General features: G+C 39.0%; 1 protein-coding gene across 2 annotated transcripts; it reads right to left on the reverse strand.

Annotated features, from left to right (window-relative positions):
- Window positions 1–294: 294 nt before the first annotated feature.
- ARFGAP1 (ADP ribosylation factor GTPase activating protein 1) lies at window positions 295–23,490 on the reverse strand. 2 transcript variants are annotated; one of them, XM_035548006.2, is made up of 14 exons: window positions 23,346–23,490; window positions 22,995–23,134; window positions 19,988–20,051; window positions 18,975–19,084; window positions 17,324–17,495; window positions 16,362–16,462; window positions 15,497–15,583; window positions 14,691–14,787; window positions 12,214–12,270; window positions 11,838–11,870; window positions 8,561–8,617; window positions 6,493–6,552; window positions 5,256–5,332; window positions 295–4,802 (listed from the first exon to the last, which is right to left on the reverse strand). In XM_035548006.2, exons 3-14 carry the CDS (start codon window positions 20,045–20,047, stop codon window positions 4,448–4,450), a joined length of 1,266 nt encoding a protein of 421 aa, XP_035403899.1. In that variant the 5' UTR covers window positions 20,048–20,051; window positions 22,995–23,134; window positions 23,346–23,490; the 3' UTR covers window positions 295–4,447. The 2 variants fall into 2 exon arrangements, with proteins under 2 accessions (XP_035403899.1, XP_035403897.1); XM_035548004.2 differs by having other exon boundaries at window positions 15,497–15,586; window positions 23,346–23,489.
- Window positions 23,491–24,134: the final 644 nt, after the last annotated feature.

A 24,134-nucleotide genomic window follows, 5' to 3' on the forward strand; every position in this document is an offset into this window, starting at 1 on the left:
GCAGCACTCAGAGCAGCCCCAACGCAGGATGGTAGGGCAGGAACGGACACAGCGTGTCAGTGGAATGACAGCAATGATTCTCTCCAACATGAAATTCCCTGCTGATACCGGCACAATACTTTGCTGATTTCTTAGTTGTGAAGCACCCCATTTTGAGGTGACTTTGTGATGCTAACTACACTAAGAACTGCTTCATTCAAAAGGCCACATAAGCTACATTAATGAAATTTGATAAGTTTTCCAAGGTTTTAAAAAAGTAATCGAAGTCTCCTGAAAAAGGGCTAAACACCACTCTGCTCCGTATCTTTTTGCTTTATTATAATGCTCTTTAAAAGATGACACTGCAGTACAAGCCTGGTACCACTCTACAGAACAATGAATAGTGTTCACTGAAATTGCCATTCCTGTGAACTTCACATAAAACACATCAGGAAAATTAAAGATACAGCACTCCATACTGACCAGGTTTCTGCTGGCATGAAAACGAAAAAGGGCTCGACGACTAGAGATCACTGTGAACCACGACAATCAAACTCTGATAAGGGGCATCATAACGTTTCTTGATTTCTCTTTAAATCACTGATGGCTCAAGCCTTCCTTGACAGCATTAGCGGAATTTAAAATCGCCAAAACAAGGTGAGAACTGAAATACCTTGGTTGACTGCAATTTTCAAAGAGGACCACTGTATCTTTAAGCGTATCCTGGATTAAACAACAAATGTTATACCTACATTTGTTATATTATTGCACAGATCGTTACACTCATAAATACATTATGAACCCATGGAATGTTACATAGTCTGGCTGGGAAAACAAAAGCAGCAGCATTACCCTTGAGGTCTAAACCACCAGGAAGAGCAGGCCAAGCACTTCTTGAAAACATAGTGATTATTAAGAGGCACCAAGACACCAGTGAAACATTTTAAAATAATCTCTAACCCCCAGGATTAGCCCCTGTTCCTGGTTGGGAACACTCACAAAGTCTTTCACTCCTCTGCAAGCAGCATGTAGTATGAATGTCTTGGTGTTTCCCTGATTTCAGTCTACCTGCAGGAATCCAGCTGCTCTGTATTTTCCAAAGCTGAAGCCATACAAAGGAATAAAACAATTTGAAACATTAGGAAATTTAAATCCAACCTTGCAATGTCCAGTTGTTCCGGTATCAATTTCACCTACTGCACTCTCTCCATGGCAATTTGCTTGTACGATTTAGAATTCTTACTAAATGGTGTGGCATCGAAACGAAAACAAAGCTGCTCACCCACCAAAAAGGTGAAGTGCACACAGCGACACCAAAGCTTTTCCAATCCATGTACTCACTCAGATTCAACAGCTGTATCTTCAGTTAGACAGGCAGCCTCAGCAAGCTGTAACCAGTGCCTCTGTTTACAATGCTTGCAATCAGGAGAAAAGAAGAAAAAAAAAGCAATTAGGGAGAGGAGGGGGGATTAAAAAGTCCAATTAAAAATGCTCCCTCCATACATAATTTCAAACTGCAGAAGCTTCTGAACTATGTGCTCTTAAACAAGAAGAGAAGAAAAAAGTCCAGTAAAACGGGCGCTCTGTAACAGAAAATGCTCTCATTCCACCCCCTTCTTTGGGAGACATCATAAAACATTCAGATTCAGACAAGTCATAAAAAAATACTGATTTGCCCATCAAACTGAAACCACTTGGTACATAAGCATTGTGGCTGCAGTTACACTTTCTGCCATTATATTGGTTTTTAGCCTCTTCCACTAACACCTTTCTGGGAGCTGTACCATATTGTTGTGTCTCCACAGGACTGCAAAGAGAGAAGGCAACTGGTTGGCCACTGCCTCCTGAACTGAAAGAAAAATCACTGCCCAAAGCAATACTTTAGTAGGGCTCTGGCTATTTACTTTAACATAGAAGATAAAGTCTCAAAAATGCAGAAATAAATCCAGAAGAACAAACCAAAGGCTCATACCAATCATAGCTACAAGTGATGTATAAATAAACCAGTTTTCTCCTAGGCAAACCACACAGCTGCGACATACGCAAACACGTCACACCACTGTCGACTGAAATAAACACCGCTGGACTGAAATAAAGCCTGCCCTGCTACGAGCTATTTCAGGAGGTTTATGAAAGAGAAATCGCACTGAATTTGTACGCAGGAAGCTGAATCAGCTTCGCATCACTCCAGACAGACAGCAGCAGTCAGACAACGCAACCCATCAGATGCATTTTGATGTCATTTAACAGAGTTGGACTGTTAGCCAGGACCTGCAGCACCGCCTCACAGACGTGCATTACAGATCCGTGCTGTGCAGCAGACAAATGACAAGTAGGCAACAGAGGTACACGCATAAAAATACTGAGTTACGTTTGACATGCAATTCAGCCATAACAAAGGTATAACGGGAGAAAAAGCTGAACAAAATCCTTGTGTTATAGTCAAGGCTGTAAACTTCTGCAATGGCACCACAAGCAGCATTGTAAACTGAGATCTCTCACGCCTCTTCTGCTCCCAAAGGGTCGGCATGTCAGCAAGGATGCCTCAGGAAACTCGCATGGCTCAGCCTAAACTAGTGCCTGGGTCACGAGCACCACCACGTCCCGCTGCACGAGCTTCGGAGACCACTGTATCAATAGAAGCAAGGGGGGAAAGAAAAATAATCCTAACAGGACAGGGCTAGAGAAGACCAGAAAAATATTTTGTTGACCATCTGAGAGATCATACTAAAAGAATACAGAATCAGGCTACAGACACTTAGACTGCAAGCCTTTAATAGCTGCTGCTTTTGGGGGCGATTCATGATTCCCCTTCTCTTTCACCTTTTTGCTTTTTTTAATCTGCTGATTATTATTACTTTTTGGCATCTGATATTATCATATGATTGAAAACCTCTATAACAAGGAAAAAAATGGAACATCATTTGAGGTAATTTCAACAACTTGGGTCAATCAATTGCTTGAGCAATAAACTAATTTACAAAATGAAAGGCTTTTTGGATAGGTACAAAGATTTACAAGGTCCACAGTAAAGAACTCCATGCTGCTACCAATACAGACTATGTAATGATATCATGATTTAAAGTTTAAGTGAGTTGATTATTTTCAGGCAGTGCACGTTTACAATCCACCCCCAAAAATAAAAGGGAATACACAGGACACCATTATTGTTAAAAGGAGTCACAGATCTTCTGTAAATGTTATGATTTGTATCATGCAAAGCAGTTTGCTGGGTCAAAACTGAGACAACTGAATCTTCTATTCCATCCCTTAATGCTGACAAGGAGTTTCTGAAGTTTCCAAAATAGTATTTCTATAACAAGGTCCAGGAAGAAAACGTGGAGAAGTACATGACAGAGAGAGACACAGTTTGACATATTAAAGATTAATTTGGAAAACATCTGTTTAAATTAAGCTTTACTATTAAATCCAGACATCTACTCATCTTGAAAGGGGCTTGCTGCCAGCCTCTCTCCTCAATGGTCTCATATTTTCCATGCATTTTTTCCTTACTAGATTTTTTTTAAATAAAGCTGTTTCACTGCCAAGTTGCCAAACAGATGTCTAAAAGGCCACGAGCAGCAGAAAGATTTCATTTTTATCACAATAGATAAAATAGATGGGTAGAAGGAAGAAAGAGAAAAGACAGACCCTACAAAATACTCAAACTGTGGGAAGGGTGTAGACAAGGAAGGAGAACACACACCATTGCATTATATCTGTGTAGGAGAGCTGCTCTTCTTGCTTAAGGGTTAAGAGTTTACATAGTGCAAGGAGCAGCCATTCTGAATATCCCTTGATAGGCTGTCAGAACGATGAGTTTACACAAATAATCATCTAGCTCTAGACTCCTTACTAATTCTAAGGGGAGAAAATAACTTGTGAAGTCTAAAAATCTCAAAAAGTTTAAAAAAAAAGCTCCAATAAAAAGTATCTTAAAGACCGTTTTGAATTGCCAGACCTAACACTGTCACAGCAATCCATAAGGCATTTGAACTAGATCTATTCAACTGCAGTCTGCTCTTTTAAAGGCTATCTTCTCAAGATACAGCCTGTCCTTTATTTGCATTAAACACCTCAGGTCACCTCAAATTATATGAAGACTGGATGGGTACCTGTGAACTTACACATGCAAGGTTGTGGCATGAAAGTGTGCTTGCACTGATTTTTTTTTTTTCTTTTGAACATTGCTGTTAAAGTCAGTGTACCCAGCTTCAATAGTGCAAGGAGAATATATATTTAATCACTACCCTTAAAACTGGAAGAACCATCTTCATGTAATAAAAGATTCAGACACTTTTTTTTCCCCCCTAAACTGGGATAGAAGGAAAGGAGAATGAATGGAAAGCACAAAAAGTAACAAATCATTAAGGTCAACGAAGATACTCCAGCTGTGTGTAAAACTTTCTCCCCTCAATCAGCCAGCACAGTTTCCCTTCCCTAGCTGTGCAAAACAGGGTTAACAGTTCTACCAGTTCTGGTTATCCCACCCATCATCAGCTGAAGATGCCTTTTTTGTTGCCTTAGGAGGTTTTTTGGTCTTGCTCTCCCCTCCTGTGTTTTCCCAGCTGGTCTCCCAATTTTCCCAACTGTCGCTGTTACTGTTCTTGTTGTTGGAGACTGTTCCTGAGCCCCACACGTCCCAGCTATCGGAGCTCTTCTTCTCTGTGGAATTGTCCACATAGGTCCAGCTCTCACTGCTTGGAGATTTATGAGCTTTCGGTGGGTCTGAGTTGCCAAAGGTCTCCCAGAAGCTTTGATCTACAGCATTGTTCTGGTAGCCCTCCCCTCCACTGTTCTGGTAGCTGTCTCCCTCAGCTGGTCTTTTATTGGCAGGGGCGGAGACAAAAAGGAAGGGAGAAATAAATTAGTTATGACAAACATGACAGTAAACAGAAATGACCACAAGGAAAATGATAATGCTACTGCCCTTTGCTCAAACAAAAACTACAGACAAAGGCAGAAGAACTAGATGTACTGTTCAGAATGGCATAAGCTTATATTCTAGTTCACAGATTTTGGTAAAAGCCTAAAATACAAAGACAGTGGTGCATTTGGCATACGTTTAAAAATCAAAGTGCAGCGCACTGTTTTGCTCTCAGACTGAAAAGAGCTTCATGTGCCCCTGAATGACATTACGGAAGGACTACGTACAAAGCTTTCCCAAAAGACGGAACAATTTCTTCATATTTAAAAAATACCTAGTGCTATTATGTTGCAGAGAATATAAAATTACGTGTTTGAAGAGATGCAGAAAATAACAACAAAGGAAATACCTTTCAGAATGATCATCTGGCTTGCCAGAAAAGAAAGTGGTGACATCTCGCCATCCCTTACTCCCAACTCCCTGAACCTAGAGAGGAAGAACACACTATTCATCTGGACCAAGCCAACATCCAAGTCCAACAGCAAAAGCCACAACACATTCTATCACTTGTTGAGATGAAAATAACGTATTTCATGATAAATTTCCCTCAACCTACTAATATTTTTGACGGATAATTACATGGTTGATGTAAAGAGAACACATTTGACAGAACCATGCTGCTGGAACTTGTGAGAAGCAGCTAAAATTCAGCATTTTCACCCACTTTTGTCAGTAACAGCTTTTCAATTTTCTCCTACAATTTCTTGACAAAAACGCTGAAATTACATCTTACATAAAATTAAGTTTAATGACAGCAGTGGTGTTTGGATGTTTCATTTAACTATTATTTATATTTCTAATGTTTTATAAACTTCCTTCATACATTATTTTAATGCTCATGTGATCAGGCCAAAAGTTGAGTTCTAGAACGAATATGCTACGAGAATCATTCCAGGGTTGTTATTTTGGAGTGGCTTTGGATTAGGAACACAAATTCTGAAGTGACATCCATGGAAGTCACCTTTCTAAGTCAAAAGATATGAAGGAAGAACCCCAGAATTCAGATTTAAAGTTGCCAGGCTCTAAGCAGAACAGGTAACATATCTTATTAACATATTCCCAACAATCAAGACACTAAACTGTTACATGATGCAGCTGCTAGTGCTTGAAAGACAAACCTTCCTAAGTAATACTGTACAAATTATCAAAATATGCATTAGATTGTGCAGGACTTCTGTACCTAGCAGTTGTACAGAGCACTTACCACATTACCAAGCAATGATTGCAAAAGAAGACAAAGAAAAAGGTAGAGAGCATTAGTAAGTTTAACCATACAAACATAACGCAAGCTGTCTCCATATTCTATAGCAGGCATTTCTTTTTGTGTTTAGGATGCTGGTTGTCTTATAGCTCTACATCACGTCCTCAGTGAAACCATTACGAGGAGAGGACTGCATCATACCTGTGGAGTACTTGTTAAAATACCGAACTACACGTTGAAAGTTGCATCTTCCAAATTTATCTACATTCAACACAAGTACAGACTAAAGTTGTGTTGTGGTTTTGTTTCACTAAAAGCACTTCGTAAGAACATGGAGACTGGCTTGCTGTCTGGCCTCCTTAAAGGGAAGAAGGCCTCTTCATACCTTGCTGGCCAACTGTGACACCCCCACGGTGACCTCCTCAAAAATTTTCCCCTCTTTCACCTACACGAATCAAAGTATTGGTCATTAGTGATAAAACAAAGTACTGTTGAAGCCTTAAAACAAATTTACTTGTGGTAACAGCTAAAACCAAGCTTAAAAAAAATAAAAACTGAAGTGAATCAAAATATACTTAAAGTCAAAGCTATCAAGGTTAAGAAAGTGACATAAATCCACCGATCTCCAATGGAGCAAAGCTCAGTCCTTTCAAGTTTGGGGGAATGTATTACTGACATACATTGAATCTGTGGAAAGTACCATTACACTAACGCTGAGCATAAAAGAAAGACACCAAAAAACCTGCCTACTTGACATTTTATAAGTATATTTTACAACAGAAGACCCACTTTGGAGAGATTAAAAACCTATTAGATCCATTTTATTCAAAATCTTTTATACATGCTTATGTAAATACTAAAAGGGCTTTGAATTCTGGTTAACCAGAATATAACTGGTGTCTGTCACCAATTAATAAATGGCAGCTGTTCCAAAGCAGGTGACTTCACGTAATCCTACGTGCGTCAGGCAGAAAGTACTGTATACATACTTCAGACAGTAACACTGAGAACTAGCAGCACAACCTCCTAAAGGAAATAACACCTTTTTATTTTTTAATGTAGAGTCCAATGTTCCTCTTTAAATTGTCGTATAAAGTAAGTCAGCTCAAGAAAATGCACCCTAAAAATAACATTTCTAAGCATTCTGAAATAAATTGTGGATAATTCTAGGGAATACAAAACCAATTAGAGTGTTCTCCTGTGATCTGAAATGCTACGTAAAGAATATTAAATTAATAAAGGTAATGCAATAGTATTTTGTTATGTGATTAAATCATACTTTTCAAATTCAAAGTTAATCCACATCTTGAAGTGGTGGCATCACTTCTCTTATGAACGCAACATGAATCTGTTTTTATCAAACGATACATTTTGGGAAAAGGTATGTAGGTAAGTAGATCACAACATTCTCAGAAGAGCCTTCATCAAAATTTTGGAGCTGATCCAAAATTCTAGAAGCACAGAACAAACGCATGACAAATGGGAAAGATGCACTATCTTTTTTTTTTTCTTTTCTTTGAACATATGAAACAGGAAGGCAACATTTGACACTAGGGTGAATCTTTGATTAAAAATGGCAGGATCATCTATCACTAATCACTTATGAGGACTGACCTTCCTGTTTTTTTTTTTCTTGTTTTTTTTTTTTTTAATATGCCCACTACTGACTGTCTTTATTTCCCCAGGTATGTGTGCTTTCCACATAACTGCTGTTGAAAGTGCTATTAGCTACATGTTCGTGCTCACTAACAACTCTAAGGGGAAGATAGTCTGAAGAAGGGTTTTTTTTTCTTTATCTCAGTTTCCTAGAAACAGCACAACTAGAACTAAACAGGGTTTTATTTCAGACCACGCTTTCCTTATGAACACAAGCAAAATTTGGTATTAGCTACCAGAAGGTTCTGAACGAATACTAAATAAAGGTTGCAAAAACATTTTTAATTTCTATTGATAAACAGTCCCCATTCATCCTAAACACATACTTTGCTCTGAACTCTATTGCCTCTGATGAGGCAGCAGATGAACTATAGACGCTCAAAGATGCTTAGTTGAATTTAAAGAAATGCTGATAGGAAGATGGGGAAAATACTATAAACTTAACACTCAAAGATAATAATGAAAAAGTAACTGATTTCTCTACCCATTTAGGGTGTATTTTCATCTTAGCCCATCTTCAATTACTGAAACCATGAAATCTAAAAAACAACATCTAATAGTAAAGAATTCAACAATCTTGTGGACATGGAAAATATTGCCAAGGGAAAATACATCCAGTAACTTTTCTTTGCTGACATACTAGCTCTGAGTTATTCAGTACTTCCCCTTCACTGCTGTGCTAGTATACGGAAAAAAAAAAGACACTGACAACTTGGGCAGTTGTGTCAGTAGGAAACAATCACTGCCTAAATCATTGTAATCATGTACTGTAAGTAATTTACTAGATCCAAAGTTACCTTTTCCTGTGCGGGTTTGAGAACATTTTCATTTAATGTCTGACCTAACTCTGATGCCTATTTAAAAGCAAAAACAAAAAGTCAGTCAGTTATATTTTCCTTAAAACAAAAACAAAAAAAACACAGCCAATGTTTTCTGCAGAGTAGTTTCTCAGCAGTGTCTCCAAAAAGAACACGAAGCCTTAAGCTTTGATTTGTACAAGCAGAATGAGCTGAAAGCACACACAGCACGGTGCTGCAGAGAACAGACACAGATGCACACGGCAGTAGGTTGCTGGAGATGCCCAGAGCCCAAGCAAAATCTGACCTTGCACTGGAAGCAGAAGCAATGGTTCTACCAGCAAGAGCCTGGAAGAGGGGCCCCTTCTCTGCCTGCTGCTGAGAATTTGGAAGCACTGACCTCAGCTGCCTTTCTCCCCATTCCCCTCCATGACATTACTTGTAGAATTAAATTTTTTCAGACCATTTTTCACCAATTCTTCTGTCTCATAGTGCGCCTGTTGTCATCTATTAATAACAACCCAACTGTTTCTAAGCAATACACAAGAGGCAAGGTTGTGACAAAGACTTAAAATCTCTTTTAAGGCTCCAGGTATGCAGAGGGAGGAAACCGTGAACTCCAGAAATCTATTCCAATCCAGAAGACGCACAAGCATGTTGCACTTTAGAGGCATCTTACAAAATGTGAGCCCACAGAGCAAGTCACAAAATGATGATATCGCCAAAGACGACAAGGCTTGCAAATGTTTCATTTGAAACCACTCCTTTCCCTACTACCGTAATAAGCCTTTGATTGATTTAAACTTTTCTTCAGAATTGCCGCATTATACAGATTAACTTCTCAATTCAAGTAATTAGTCCAAAAGGGCCAACTTGCTTGCCAGACAAACATCATTCCCAACCATTAGCGAAGACTAATAATGTTTAATTTCTTACGGGTTTACATCCTATGCCTGAAAAACATTGGTTAGGGCATGAGTATTCATCCATATTCTCTCTGAGGATAGAACAGCTATGAACATCCTTCCTCCACCGATTCCCAGGTGTCTAAAAAGCCCTTCCCTTAGCCCCATCACTGCTAGGATCTCCCACCACCCAGCCACCATTATATTATCTCCAATACTTCTGGTCCTTACCAGCTCAAAAATTATTTAAGACGACAAAGGAAAAAGGTAACCCCAATTTTATCTAGTAAAAAAAATGAATGTAGATCACATAAGGCTTGTTCACATTGGAAGCGAGGCTAAGAAAGCGTTCAAGAAAAACAAGAAAGGGGATTGAATAGGATTTTTCAAAGATGATAAATCCCTTGGAGCCTATTGAACCTGCCAAACTGACTGTTTATATTACAGAATAAAAAGTATAACATACCAGTGGTTGAGCTGTGCTAACTAAAATTATTGCTAGTATCAGGAAGAATTCTCGTATAAATCCATTTACTCAACCATTTAATTTCATAAATACAGCAAAGGGAGGTTTAGGTAGTTATGTTTCCTTCTGAATCACTTCTTTATCTTTACTGTTTTTGAATATAGGATGGCACCTTACACACCCTTATAAACACTACATAATGGTGCATTTATTAAAGAATTTGCCTTCAGACAACACCCCAGAGGAGTTGTGTGTATACTGCATTCCTGGATCAGACATGCAAAAGGAAATCCTGCAATCACTGTTTATGAGGAGCATGGAAAGAAGTACAGAATGCTTTCTGAGAGCGCAGAGCCTGGACATCTCTACCCATTTTAACCTATTTTAAGTAGGTTTGAAGAAACATTACCAGATGAAACACACAAAATTATTCTAAACAGACTTGACTCAAGGCAAAAAAAAAAAAAAAAAAAGACAGCTCAAGAGCAAATGAGCATATTCAGCACGAACAGTGACAAGGAGTCCATGCACAAGAACATATGTGAGGGCGTTACCGGCTCTGGCTGCTGCTTGTAGCCCCAAAACTTTACCCAGACAGCGAAAGAGAAAGAGCAAGGAAGGTAGAAGAAGCAACTTTTAGCAAAAAATTGAAAGCACTTTTTTAGGCAAGTTAAGTAGCACGAATCTTCTTGAACTTAACATCTACTGACAATACAAACAGTGTGTGTGTTTGGTCACTGCACACTAAATACACTTGTAGTCAAAGTATTACATCAAAAAGATGTTAGATCTGTTTTACAGAGCGACAGAACAGATGTTTCAGGAACAAAATTTAAGCTTCAATAACACGGCTTAGGCTCCAGGGCACCATAATGCTGTGGTTCTTGTCAGTAGATGTGAGGAGCTTTTACACTTAACGTTTTATTTACATGTGTTAATAAAACCAAAAGAATAACAGTTTTCTAAAGGGGAAACTGCTGGATGGAGTGAAAAAGGCAGACTTATTATACAGTTTTTCTTCGGTAAGCCAAGCAGCAAATATTTTAGAAGCTTCTAAGTATCAAGTTTGGGTGCATTCATGAGACATTTTTGTTAATCTTGAAAAACATGCTCGTGTTTGGCAGAGTAACGATATCCTACTGCACACATCTCCTGTTTGAACACCAACACCTGCAGTTTCACATTCGTGTTGCACAATAGCATCCTAGCCATATCAGAAAGCATACCAGGCTAGGGCTGCACATGTAAGCGGAGTCACAGTTCAAAGTGCTACCCTATAAAATATATTCATACATATGAGCCCTCTCCCTCAGAACACTGGAACTTTAAGAATCCTATTATTTTCCAGATTTTCACATTTGAATTTAAATCTTTTCTGTGCAAACAGATCTTGCTTATGTCACAGCTCTGCATAATTCAAGTCTAGCTGCCTCTGCTTTAACTTTGGTTTGAAAGAGGGAATGTTTTTAGGAATTTTTTTAAATGCACCCAAGCAAGTTACCTTAATAATATTAAGCAGTTCACATTCGTAATATCTTATTAGGATTTAGGAATGGCTTGCTTTACATTAGTTCACCTAGAGAAGAAAACTACTTTAAGACAGACAGCATTTAAGCTTCACAAAAGTATGGGTATTTCACATCCACAAACATGAACTGAAGCATTTCATTCTACTGCCTACTGAATACACCTGACAGCTACAAATACAGCAGACTATCAGTGTTTGTTTGCTGCTTAATTTGATCACAGTAGTTGATTACAATTCCCATGGAAATGAAAGCAAGAACCTAAAAATTGCTGTGCACCATGAAGGCTAAACACAAAAATCTGAATAAATTGATACAGGCAAATGCATGACATTTAAAGCCGATTATTGTCAATAAGACCGACTTAAATTTAAGATCACCTTTTGACTTGCTTGAGATCCAAATCTGGTAGCCTGTGAAAAGAAGTAAATAAATTCAAATTTTAAAATGAAAAGTTTTATTCCTAGTAAACACACACATTTGAAATGCTGTGCGATCCTTTCCAAGATGAACGGAAAATTTACAATTTAGAAAAACGATTATACAGAAACATGCAAAATACTTAAGGCAGAGATGAACATTCATTGTGCATCTATTTCATATGGCATAGGCAAAGATAAATAGAGCAGAATCTATTAATTATTAATCTATCTTGGTAATACTTTTAAAGATACATCCCTTTGAGAAGTCAGATCACAATAAGGGAACCTCTTTTAGCTTACAAGAATTACACTGAAATGTTTTGTATTTACTTACACCCTCTTTAGCAGCTGAGGCAATCTTGCTTGCTCCAGTTGTAAAACTGCTCCATCCCTTTAAAAGAAAGTAAGAACGTGGTAAGTTGTATGTGAATACTACTAATAGTGAACACTTGGTTATTGCCTATTACATGCTAAATTAAGCCAAGATGTTCTCCAATACACCCTGCTCCATGGTCATAAGAATTACTTGCTAGTGAGAACAAAAATTATAGTCTCACACTGGTGTGTAACAGACTAACAAACTTCCATTATTCGTGCCAAAACACTGTGATGGCTGCAACTTGAAGGAACCTGAGTTTCCGAGGTTATTCTGCTACAAATGACTACATGAAAAAAATTCTTCCACCCTCAAGAAAAGTATGAGAACGTAAAAACATATTAAAACCTTACTAAACAGAGATTAGCACTTCAACAATATGCACTGAATGAAAAACAAAAACAAAAAAAAGAATCAAACTCAATCAGAAACGAAGCAGCAAATAAAGCTTCAAACTGCTCATTTCTTGCAAACTTCAGCTTTAAAAATAAGCAAAACTTCATTATGCCTCTCTGGTTCTTGGAAGATCTAAAAACTACAACCACAGGCAAGATTTGGCCATTTCTTAAAAGACTTTTATATATTGAGCCAGAAAAGTTTTCTTCTAACTATCGATTGTCAGATGCTAAGAAGCCAGCTATAAGAAAATGAAGCAGGAAAGCGATTCTAAATTTGTTTTTTTAACATCATTAAAAATCATTTCTCAATTGTTTAGATTTCATGTTTTGTTAGCAACATTCATCCAGAAACCATCCAACAAAGCAAATGAAAATAAATCATATTTCATGGGCAAAACCCAGAAACAAACATTTAATACGTCCGTGGTTCTCTTTGTTTATAATAATGCAGAAACACATAACAGGATTTTTTCTTTGCAGACAAGGCGATGTCTTGTAGTTTTTACGCAAAGCACAATCACATGGGCCACAAACGAAATCTAAATTGCAATTATGTCTGTTAGTTACAGAATGAGTTGAACAGCATAGTGAGTGTGAATTAGAAACACAGAAAACAGAAATGCTCCAATACAACAGCAGTAGAACATAAATGTATATATGTAAATGTAGCATGCATGGGGAAAAATAATTATACACATCACTAGCACGTATAGTATGTCTTAAAATTACGCTGTAGTATGCATCTGTGGTCACAAGAGGGCATTTTAATCGTAAGTTTCAAAAAGATCATGTATTCAAGTAATAGTTGACAGTAACTCAGACAACACAGTACCAACTCTTGCTGTCTTAGCACATCTGCAATCCATTATAGATGTGGTTTCTAATTTTAACTCTCTGGCCTCCAGTTTATGACATAAGTAGAAAATATTCAGCAGACGTATAAGTATCCTATAGGATCACCTGGAATACTGTTCAAAGGCTCAGGCATTACCTTTTTCTGTTACGTTCTAGCAGAGCCTGGTCTGGATATTCAGACTGTGCTCCACTACACTAGTCAAGACTTCTGAGGAAGTTATTTAAAAGTTTTGTGTCAGTTACAAGAATTTAGTAGTTTTTCCTCACATGCCTCCCAGCTGCAGAGGAAGACAGAACTATAGTGTGCTCAATGGGTAGTTCAGTCCCCTATCACAAGCATCTAAACCCTTACATTTTACCAGATACATCTTTAAAAATCTTGTTTTTTTCCCTCACTGTTAACGACAACCAGAAGTGTGTTCCAAAGCCTAATTGCTCAAATTTAAAGATAAGTAACCACCCATAACAACTTCCAAGCACATTAACACGAGACTTTCTATATCCAAATCATACGAAGATGCTCTACAGAAGACTACCGACCACTAATCCTGGCAGAAAACCTTACTACATTTCAAAGAGATTGCAAATGCCAAATTTTGTCCTGCACTGTTACCTTCCAGCATATCAAAGCACCTGACTTTATTCCCCATGTTCTTTCAACAATACATCTCTCACCGTCTCTACTTAATCATGACAACTGCTCAACCATATGCTGTTAGGTCTTCGTGCCCTGCCAAAAGTGTTTCAAATGTTCTCATCACTGTTCAGGGCTTTTAGCACCATATACATGAACGTTTCAATTGTTTTCCACTGAACATAATATAGTTCATCTGTTTGGAGCATTATCACCCCAACTACTATTATCCTGTCAAGTTAAACTTTTATTCATTTGTTTTTCTGTGCTCCAAAGGCTGTTGAGTATTAGTTCCTAATTCATTGCTATATCCTCATTTCAAAGAGCTGATCTCAGACATGATGCTTAACTTTTGTTCAAAATGTTCCCTTCTTTTCACCTTTTAAAGTCCCCCAGTATTTTCCTCACACTGAGAATATCTTAGTCCTCTACATCTTTCTCTATCTACTTGCAGTCTTTAGTTTTTCTCCATTTATATTCCAGTAAGAGAGGATGAAACAGAATAAAATACTACTTCAGGTCACAGAAATCTTCAAACACTTCCTTACAGAGTACAGTGAAGACATAGCATTATTCAGGAAGTCATCCTCTTTTTTTGGAGGGGTTACTGTGTTTCCAAACCCCACGTAGCGATTCTCTTGCCCACTACAATAAGAAAATGAATACATAAGATCCATATTAGCATACATTCATTAAAATCATTAAACAGAAGTATAACAGAATAATTGTTTAACAGACTTCAAAATACACTTGGAAGAAAAAAACCCTTGTAGCGTTGACATTGGCATGAGCACTTAATTCCTAAGTCACCTAGCACCCAAAAACACAAAACCACCCACTTCAGAGAGACATAATACCCAAAAAGGTCCACTGGTGAACCCTTGCAAATTAAGGTGTCTCCTATGCAAGCTAATGTCTTCTTAATGTTTCTCCAACACATCACTCAGATCAGAAATCTGAGTAAGTCTTAATGAAGATATATGAAAATGGGACAAGAAGAGGAGGAAAAGTGTCAGCTTTATCAATATTCCCATTTAACCCAAAACACTGTAAGATGCTATACACACTAAGAATGCCCTAGTTTGGAGCCTACCACAGTAATATTTGGATTTACTAGCTCTTTCTTGAATGCTATCCAAATATTTTTGTTACAAAAAATACATTAAAAGGCTTCTTCCTTCCTCTATTCCCTCATTATAAACTATCAAAATGTTTTTAATAGTAAACAAGATGCAACTGTTAACTAGTATGGCCCAGTGAATCAGCATCACAGTTGCCCAGCTGCAGTGTAAGGTCCCACTCTTTGTAATACTACAGGACCAGGCACACAAAAAGTTAATAAATATTGCATTACCCTTGATAGGAGTTGACATCATCATTTAACCAGTCTTCAAAAGCCTTGTCAGAAGAGGCAGTTACATTCTGAGGTTGTCCAGCAGAACTACTGAAATGAAAGATTTAAAAGAATCAAACTGTGTAAAGCAAAAACCACTAGCTCAGCACTGCATCTTGTCATATATCATCATAAAACCGGCGCAAAATTGATTATTTCTTTAGTCTATCAGGTAGGGAACTGTAACGTAACCACTAAAAGCCACTAGAGTATTGAATGAATAAAGCAACACAGACTACGCTACTCAGACCACTGTAGCCCACTGAACCTGCTGGATGATGGCCAGGCACAAAGCACTCGTCCATCTGATTTATAATTGCTTTTTCAGTTAACTTGATTCCTTCTGCAAGGAATAACAAACATACATGCAGAAGCAGAAACACAAAACTGCAGTCCAGCTTTGATGCTCTTCTTTGTAATTAGCACCTTAAGGAAAAGCCTGTGCTTCTTTGTCACCAGTACTCAATCACGAACTGGAGCAGAACTGTAGTTAAGGTAAGGCTGTGACACACCGTGCATGACTGACACAATGATGAATCTCAGGTGCGCTACAAGTCAAGGGAAAAACAGTATGTCTTGTCCTCCTCTCTTACTCAATTGTCTCTGCCTTTTTTTTATTTTTTTTATTTATTTATTTTTTTTAAGATTAAGGTGGAAGGAGTAGAAATTACAGAAATTAGTGCTCTTGCTAAAGTTTAGGAATATGAGGAAGCAAAGAAATGCTTGTTCAGCCAACACTATCAACAGAATAAAACCAGCAGACATTCAAGCGTCAGGTTTTGATCCTGATGTTGCTATACCAACATTAAATAACAAGAATACATACCGATGAGTGGAAGAGAGAGATGTTTTAGGCTGAGGTGGCGTCCAGTTCCTGGCAGGAGAAGTTTCAATGGACCACTCCTTGCCTTCAGCTACTGTAGCAACCTAAAAGGGGCAGGAAAACGATCAAAATCCTGGGTACAAATTTTCATGAGAGATATACACTGGTCCTATAAAGCAAGAACAAGTCGATTCACTGCCAGTTACAGAGATCAATTAATTTGTTTTCAATAGAAACTCACATTTTTTTTTTCTTTTGAATGTTAGCCTAGCATTGTTAAATTGAACACTGGTTTTACTTCAAGTAACTTCAAGCACCTTCTTCCAAAACTGGCCTGTTTGGTCTGAAAAGCAAAGACTAAGTTAATTCAGAGACATCAAGCTCCAATCTCCTAATAATGGAGTCACAGTTGGATTTACACTCTTCTTTAGGGTGGCTAGAACACATATGCAGAATTTAAATGTTCTCTATACCTACTTCAAAGAAAGAAATCAGACTTCACTTCTTTCCCCTATACTGCTCCCCCAACACGAGTCATAGCTGTCAAGTAATGGTCTTGCCACAAAAATTCCACAGACCCCCACTTTGCATGCTTAAAAGGGCTACAGCACAGAACTCCAGAATTATTTGACTTCACCAAGACACTCCACTTTCAGACAGCTGTCTCTTATCCCTTGCAACTTCTAAAGAAGCAGAGAGACAATGCACATAACAAACCTCAAAGCTGCACAAGTAGTCCCGTGAGCATAGAATGTACCTTCCTACCACCTCACTGGCAGGGTCAGCATAAAAACGCAGTATCCTTGTAAGTCTCTAAGCTCATGAGTTCAACTTTTTTGTTTGTTTGTTTTTTATAAACCACACACATAAGAAGACTTACCAGGAACCTTTAAAGACCAAGTGCTGACAAAATACTTGGAGGTTTTCAGATAGCAGGGGACGAGGACACACACCTCTGAACTTACCTGATCTCTAAAAAGAGCTGCAGCTTTGCTGTTGTACTTCTCTTGCATTGTCCAGCAGGGATCATAGTCATCTTGAGACTCCAAGAATTCTCGAAATTTGCTGTTACCTCCAGCCTTCATTTTCTCCAGCTCAATATCCTTCCATTTGTCCATGGTTACAGAGCGTACAAAACTGCAAATTGATTTAAAAAAAAATCACAAATTGTTATAATTTCCTGCTATGTTGTCCGGGACAAAAAAAAAAAAAAAAAAAAAGCTTATTGCAACCTATCTCAAAGGTTAGGTGTACAGAAGTGTTAAATGAAACACTTGCAAAGTAAAGAAAGAAAGAGCATCTTAAAAAGGCGGTCAAATCCTCACTGAAATAAGCAAAAATAAACTTCTGGCACTTAAAGGAGACTGTCGGTAGAAGGCAAGCAACAACAAAAAAAAACACTTTCTCCAACAAGCTTGGAAACCTAGTGCACTACATAAAAGAAAACTTGTCCCATACTTCTTTATTCTTAAATTTCCTTTTCCTGTCTGTTTTCATGTTTCCACAGTTACACTCAGGTAATCTGCAAGAACACCTCCTGCCCCATTTCATGCTTCTGCTCATAATAACCTTCACGTACTGACAACTCAACTGTCTCGAACAGCCTACACTAACATTTACCATGACCTCATCCCAGGCATTTATGACTGCAGTTAACATCCCAACTCTGCTTTGGGGCATAAATTCTTGCTACTTACTGCTCATTAAATTGTATTTAAAAAAAAAAAAAAAAACACCCTACTGTTAAATATAAGTCAGAGAAAAAAAAATTGAATCATCCTCCTCAACAAGGCTCTTTAAAACTTGCAAGTTGACCAATTTCTTTCTTTTTGTCCCAAAATAAATACCCTTCATCATATCTTCGTCTCAGTAATTCGCATTTTCTTTCATATAATGCATGGAATGTGTCTCACGCTCTCATTTCCTACACAATTTGTACTCACTAATGAGCTTCAGGATCATGCCCCCGAAAAGCAAAGTGCATAACTCTGAATGGCCTCCTTGCTTTGGTGGTCTCCTTATTGGACTTTATCTCTCTTGTTTGGGAAGCTATGCCATGTTCTGCCCCTATTATACATTGTGGGTCTCTGCAACACTTAACAGTTCTTATTCCACGGTTTCCTGGCTCAGTAAAGTATGTTTCTTGGAAAAAAAATAATTTATATTAACAAAAAATCTCTTGAATGGAATAAAATGATTTTATACACTTGTATACACTACAGAAGCATTCTGCAACCATACTGTGACTTTTTTTGCACAACTCTCAAGCTGCTCTAGTACTACTTCAGTTTTAATTAATGAAGATTATACAAGATTTAAAAAAGAAAAAAAAAGGAGGACTAGCACAATGTTGTCAAACACCCCAGCACAACCTCGAGATGTAGCTGGAGATGTTCCTTTCTAGAACTGGGCACAACACAGCTGCATCAATGCAGCGTGTGCTCCAACTAATTACAGAGAATGCCCATAGACTAAAGCTCACTTTGGAGAGGAGCACAAGGCAAAACTGTCTGTGGAACACTGAAACTGAGACATTGTACACCCCTCCCAAACCACACCTTCTGTTCACAGCCATAGCGCACCCCAAGGTAACCCAACTTAGCCTGAAGGGCTGACCTGAGGTGAACTCCCAAGCCTCGGTGTTTTCCTGAGCACTCGAGACAGATCCAAATTCCATAGGTCACACTCACCCACTGGGGGTTAAACGCACCACACTCAAAACAGACCTGTAAGAGGAAATAAAGTCATCTCTACCTTGTAATCGACCCATGCCCACGTGAAGTTTTCAAGGCACAGCTCAAAAAGTCAAGTCATGAAAACATCACACGCCGGAAATAAATTCAGAAGGGAGAGTTCCTTGTTTGGAAACACCTCTCCTTAGAGTATAAGCTTTCTTTAAATATTTATTTATGCTGAATGGAAAGAAATACTCATTAACTTAACCTGAACTGGATTGTAAAATTACTCTACCAAGTACCAAACACCAGTAAGGAAATACAAATAAGAGAGTTGAAATTAATGCACAAAAAAGTCATCTTGATATCATACTCAGATTGTTTTGAAGGAGAAGAAATTAACCAAACTGAATTCTTGAAGTTTACTTGGCAAAATACAAATAAAACATTTAAGGTTCGAAACATTCATTCAGACGTACTACAGCGTGGCAGTAAATTGCAAGATGATAGCAGATCAGAATGGAGTTTGGCTTTTTTGTAATAGTTTTTTTGCTCATACACCACAATAACTTCAGCTCTTATGAATGCAATCACCAGTCAAAATTTAATACGTAAACACAAATGAACCTGTCTGTGGGCAGGGATTATCAAGCCACTTGAAATAGGCAGTTTTAATTAAGTTATGCCCAAGACATCACTTGCTCAGAAACTAAGGGTTACAGCATTCCTAGAATCTCTGAAAGACTTGCGCCAAATGTACAGCCATGTGTTACAATACAGATGAATAAAAGTTGCTAGAGCCAACAAATGTGAGATAGCCACATTTCTATATGTTACCATTAGTTAGACATACAAGTGCTATAAATGGGCTAACTCTTATGGACAGCAACATACACCTGGAGTAGATAAAAACAAAATTTAATTCTAGGAAACTAAAGATCATAATTTTCTCACATTATTCTCATCTTGTGCTCTGACTTCCTTAAGAACTTTCCTTGTTCTTGGACTTGCCATGATTCTACAAAGGAAAAAACAAAATGTGAGTCATGTTAAAGGGTACGATACTGGTACGATGTTCAGCACTACACAAGCATGATCTCTACGAAAAAGAGCTTACAAACAAAACCACTGAATCATAATCAATTACAGGAAAAAAAAAAGAAAAAAAAGAAAAACCCACAATCCTACTTCTCCATTTACTTCATACGGTTTTGGGAATTTTAGTCATCCTACCTCACTTGCTGGAAAGCTATAATTCAGCCATAGCTGAAAAGGCAGGGGGAGGATAAACGTGGAAACTCTTCCTTCTATGGCATATGTCCCACCAAAACAGACACTGACGCTGCTTCCAGAGCCATCCAGCACCCTTTCTGAAAGCACTTCTTTTATCATTCATGATTACATGGAATCATATGCATACAAATAAACTGACCTAAGCAAAGAATAACAGGGACTCTTGCACTTAATAGTGCTGAACACATTGCTAAAAGAACACCCTACTAGAAGACACACACAAAAAATATCTTAATTTACCAGAAGGATTGAGTTTCCTTATCAAGGAAATTCTAACAAAATAAGGCAATTACTGGGGTCTCTTACACAAAACAGAATTTTAATTCCAGCAAGTCATCTCTGGCTGGCAGACATCACCTTACTCTATTTGTTACAAAAGCATGAAATGCAGCAGCAGGGAGCAATGGTAAGCTACAGATAAAATTCACATTAAGAAAGAGATGCGACTCACAGTATATAGCCTGGAAAAAACAAAGGACACAAAACACTCATGATTGAAAGAAATGCAGTGCAGGATGCAGCACAAACTGCAAGTTAAGATAAAAAATGAATTCACATTTCCAGCTATTCAGTAGTACAATATTTAAATGAATTTTAAATAACATCTCTCCTTCCTTTTTACTTCCAGTTGATTTTTTTCCATTTCTACTCCATAAAAGGAACCTCTAAGATGTAATAAAACACACAGAAGTCACCAGGCTGACTAGAAACAGCACCAACTACTGAACCCCAAGCGTACTGGTCAGTCAAGACACAATGCAAAAAATAACAGGTCAGCATTTCTATCAAATCCTGGTCTGAGAGGCAGAAGCATCTTCACTTCTACGCAAGCGTTTGCCATTTGTTCACTGTGCTATTTAACTAAAGTCCTTAGTTCTCAAATTATAAAAAGGATTGATAACCGTGCAGTAATTTTAAAACATAAATGATTAAGTGTTACAAACAATTACTGCAACCCAGCAGAGGAGGGAGGGAGAATATATCTTAATTTAGAAAAGGAAGACTTTAAAAAAAAAAGAGTATAACCGTACAAGTAAGAAAACTACCATTAAATTTGTAGAATGTGACAGTGTCAATTTATTAGACATCTCTAAAGCGAAACAGATTTCCTGTGAATCCCAGCCACAGCAGTGCAATAGAACAGCGCAAATACAATTATACGCATCACCAGCTAAGACAACACGGTTTGGAAAGAAATATCCTCAAAATCTTATCTACGCATTACTACAATTAAAAGCGGAAGTTATCTGCGGCAGAACTCACTGCCTTTATCTAAAGAACTTATTCCTTTGTAAACATTTTGTTGACAAGCAGTTAATTCTGTATAACTTAAGGGACAGTGCTTTCACTGAAGTTCAGATAACGCTACCTTTCTATTTCAATTAACTTCTATTCAACAAAAACAGATAAATTGTGAAAGAATTGTTTTAGACCGAAAAGGTTACTGTAATTAATGATGAATCAGTAAAATTACCCTCCAAGCTGACAGAGGAAACAACTGCTTTTTTTGCTTTTTTGAATGAAATCCTTTTATCAAAAGACCTTTGGCCAACTTCAGATTGAACACATGCCTATCCCTAAAACACGAGCTTCCCTAATCAAGCCCCCAGGTGTCTCTGGTGGGATGGCAGAGCTTCACCCAGACCGCTTCATCCATGAATAGGAGAGGGTAACTACGGCCATCAGCTTCTCACCTTTCTTCTTCCCCATCATTTGGAAATGAAAGGAAGTGGGACAAGGAAGTGGGGGGGGGGAAAAAAAACACTCAAGTTCTAAGTTTTGTAAGAGCATGTAACTGTTTTAGAGCCTAGCCTACTTTCAATTTTATTTTACCACAAAATTGAAAGCGATCAAGTTATCACAGTTGACCTGAGCCACAGAGATGACCAGGCCCATCGTCCCTTAACAGCAGCTTAACTTTCAGGCAGTAAAAGTCCAAGTAACAACTTGGTGGACAGCCTAAATATGTATTGAGCATTTTCATCTGATGTAAATGCTCACAAGCAGTAAACAAAACGTTAATTTAGGAATAAGTTTTCACTGAAAATATCAGTATCTTGGACTAAGGATTGCAAGGTGGAAACATCCAGCTTCAGACCGATTGGTCTCATGCTGTGACTTCCCCATCAAACAACCTGATTATGGTTGGACCAGATGATCTTGGAGGTGTTTTCCAACCTTAACGATTCTATAATTCCAGAGCAAAATTACACATGCACCACAGGAGCTGCTATATGAAGAATGTCTAGTTCCCTAAAAGCACGCATAAAGGCAGGAGTGGCACCATACACGTAAGTCGAAGGGAGCTGTAAAGGGACTTTGCTCCTCCGATACAGCAGCAAATTCACACAGCTGGCCTGCAACAAGCTCCGTGATTCACCAAGCGTGCGATGCCGCCTGCGTGACTTCGCATGCCTCAGGGATCCCAGCGGGTCCCACCGGGGGAAAAGACCACAGGGGCTTTGCTGGCTGAAGGAAGTTTTTAACCAAATTCCATGGTGCAGGCACGATTCACTCATACATATATGTTTATATATTAACAGTTCACTTTAATATATATATATTACATAGATATTCACATATACGTATATATATATATATTGACGTGGCAATAAATCCGTTACCAAAGGCCTGCAGTCCTGTGTTCTCAGACCCACCACCACCTTACCATAAGCTTCCCAGAGGACGAGGGGCTGGCGATATTTTCAGGCTAACCGTGAACCGAGCAAGCCGGATCCCCGGCGAGTCCCGGAGAGCCGCCTCAGTACATGGCCAGGTTCCCCGCGAGCACAGCGCGGCTTCTCCTTTCTAGGAAAATAAATAAATAAATAAAAGAGATAAAAGAGATGAAAACCGGACGCCGCTCGCAACAGCACAACACCTCCCCCTGCCACGCCAGCGGGCTCCCGGCGCCTCCCCGCCCGCCCGCCGCTCGCTGCCGGGGGAGCGGGGCCCCGAGGCCGGACCTGGGCGGCCCCGGAGCTGTGGAAGGGGCCCGGGGGAGGCCCGGGGAACGCACCGGGAAGCCGGCCCCGGCACCCCCGGTAAGCCCGGTCCCGCCCGGCGCCTCACGGCGCAGCCGCTGCCCCCGCCGCGGCCGGCGACGTTGCAGGGCCGCGAGGAATTGTGGGCGCCGGCCTTAACCCGCGCCGGGCCGGGACCGGGACCGGGACCCAGCGGGGGGGGAAGCCGGGGCCGGGAGCGGGGTTGCCGGGGCCGAGCTCGGCTGAGGTCCGGTATCCCCGAGGGGCCCCGGTGCGAGGGGGAAGCGGCCGGTTCTGGCTGCCCGGGTGGGCCGGAGCGGGGAGGGCGAGCTGGAGTTGAGTTTTAAGGAAACGCGAGAGGCTTACTGCCGTCGTTGTGGGGTTTTCGAGCAAAAAAAATAATCGCCGCTGCGCTTGGGGTAAAAATCGTGACGTGAAAACTGGATGAAAAAAATGGGAAGAAGAAACGTTAGAGAAAATACTGGGAAATTATTGTTTCAGCAGGCTCACTTCAGGCCTTCTGTGTTAATGTGAAGGTTTTATGTGCGTGTTTCAAATAAAAAATGGTCATCGAAATTAAACTTCAAGACTTTTTATTTCCAAATCCTGCTTTTGGTAAAGGAGGTATTTAAAAATGTTAATTTTTTTTTTAATTAACATTTTATTTTTTTCCTAAGGGAAGAGAAACAGGTTTGTGTCAAACAACCAAAACCAAGCTCAGCCTTGTCCATGGGCATCTGTTTTTCCTGGATGTTTGGTTCACTTCCAAACTGAAAACCTGGAATTTTCAGGTTCCAATGGATATTAGGGCTGCAGGCCTCTGG

Source organism: Cygnus atratus, chromosome 16, assembly GCF_013377495.2.
Source record: "Cygnus atratus isolate AKBS03 ecotype Queensland, Australia chromosome 16, CAtr_DNAZoo_HiC_assembly, whole genome shotgun sequence".
NCBI classification, from domain to species: Eukaryota; Metazoa; Chordata; class Aves; order Anseriformes; family Anatidae; genus Cygnus; species Cygnus atratus.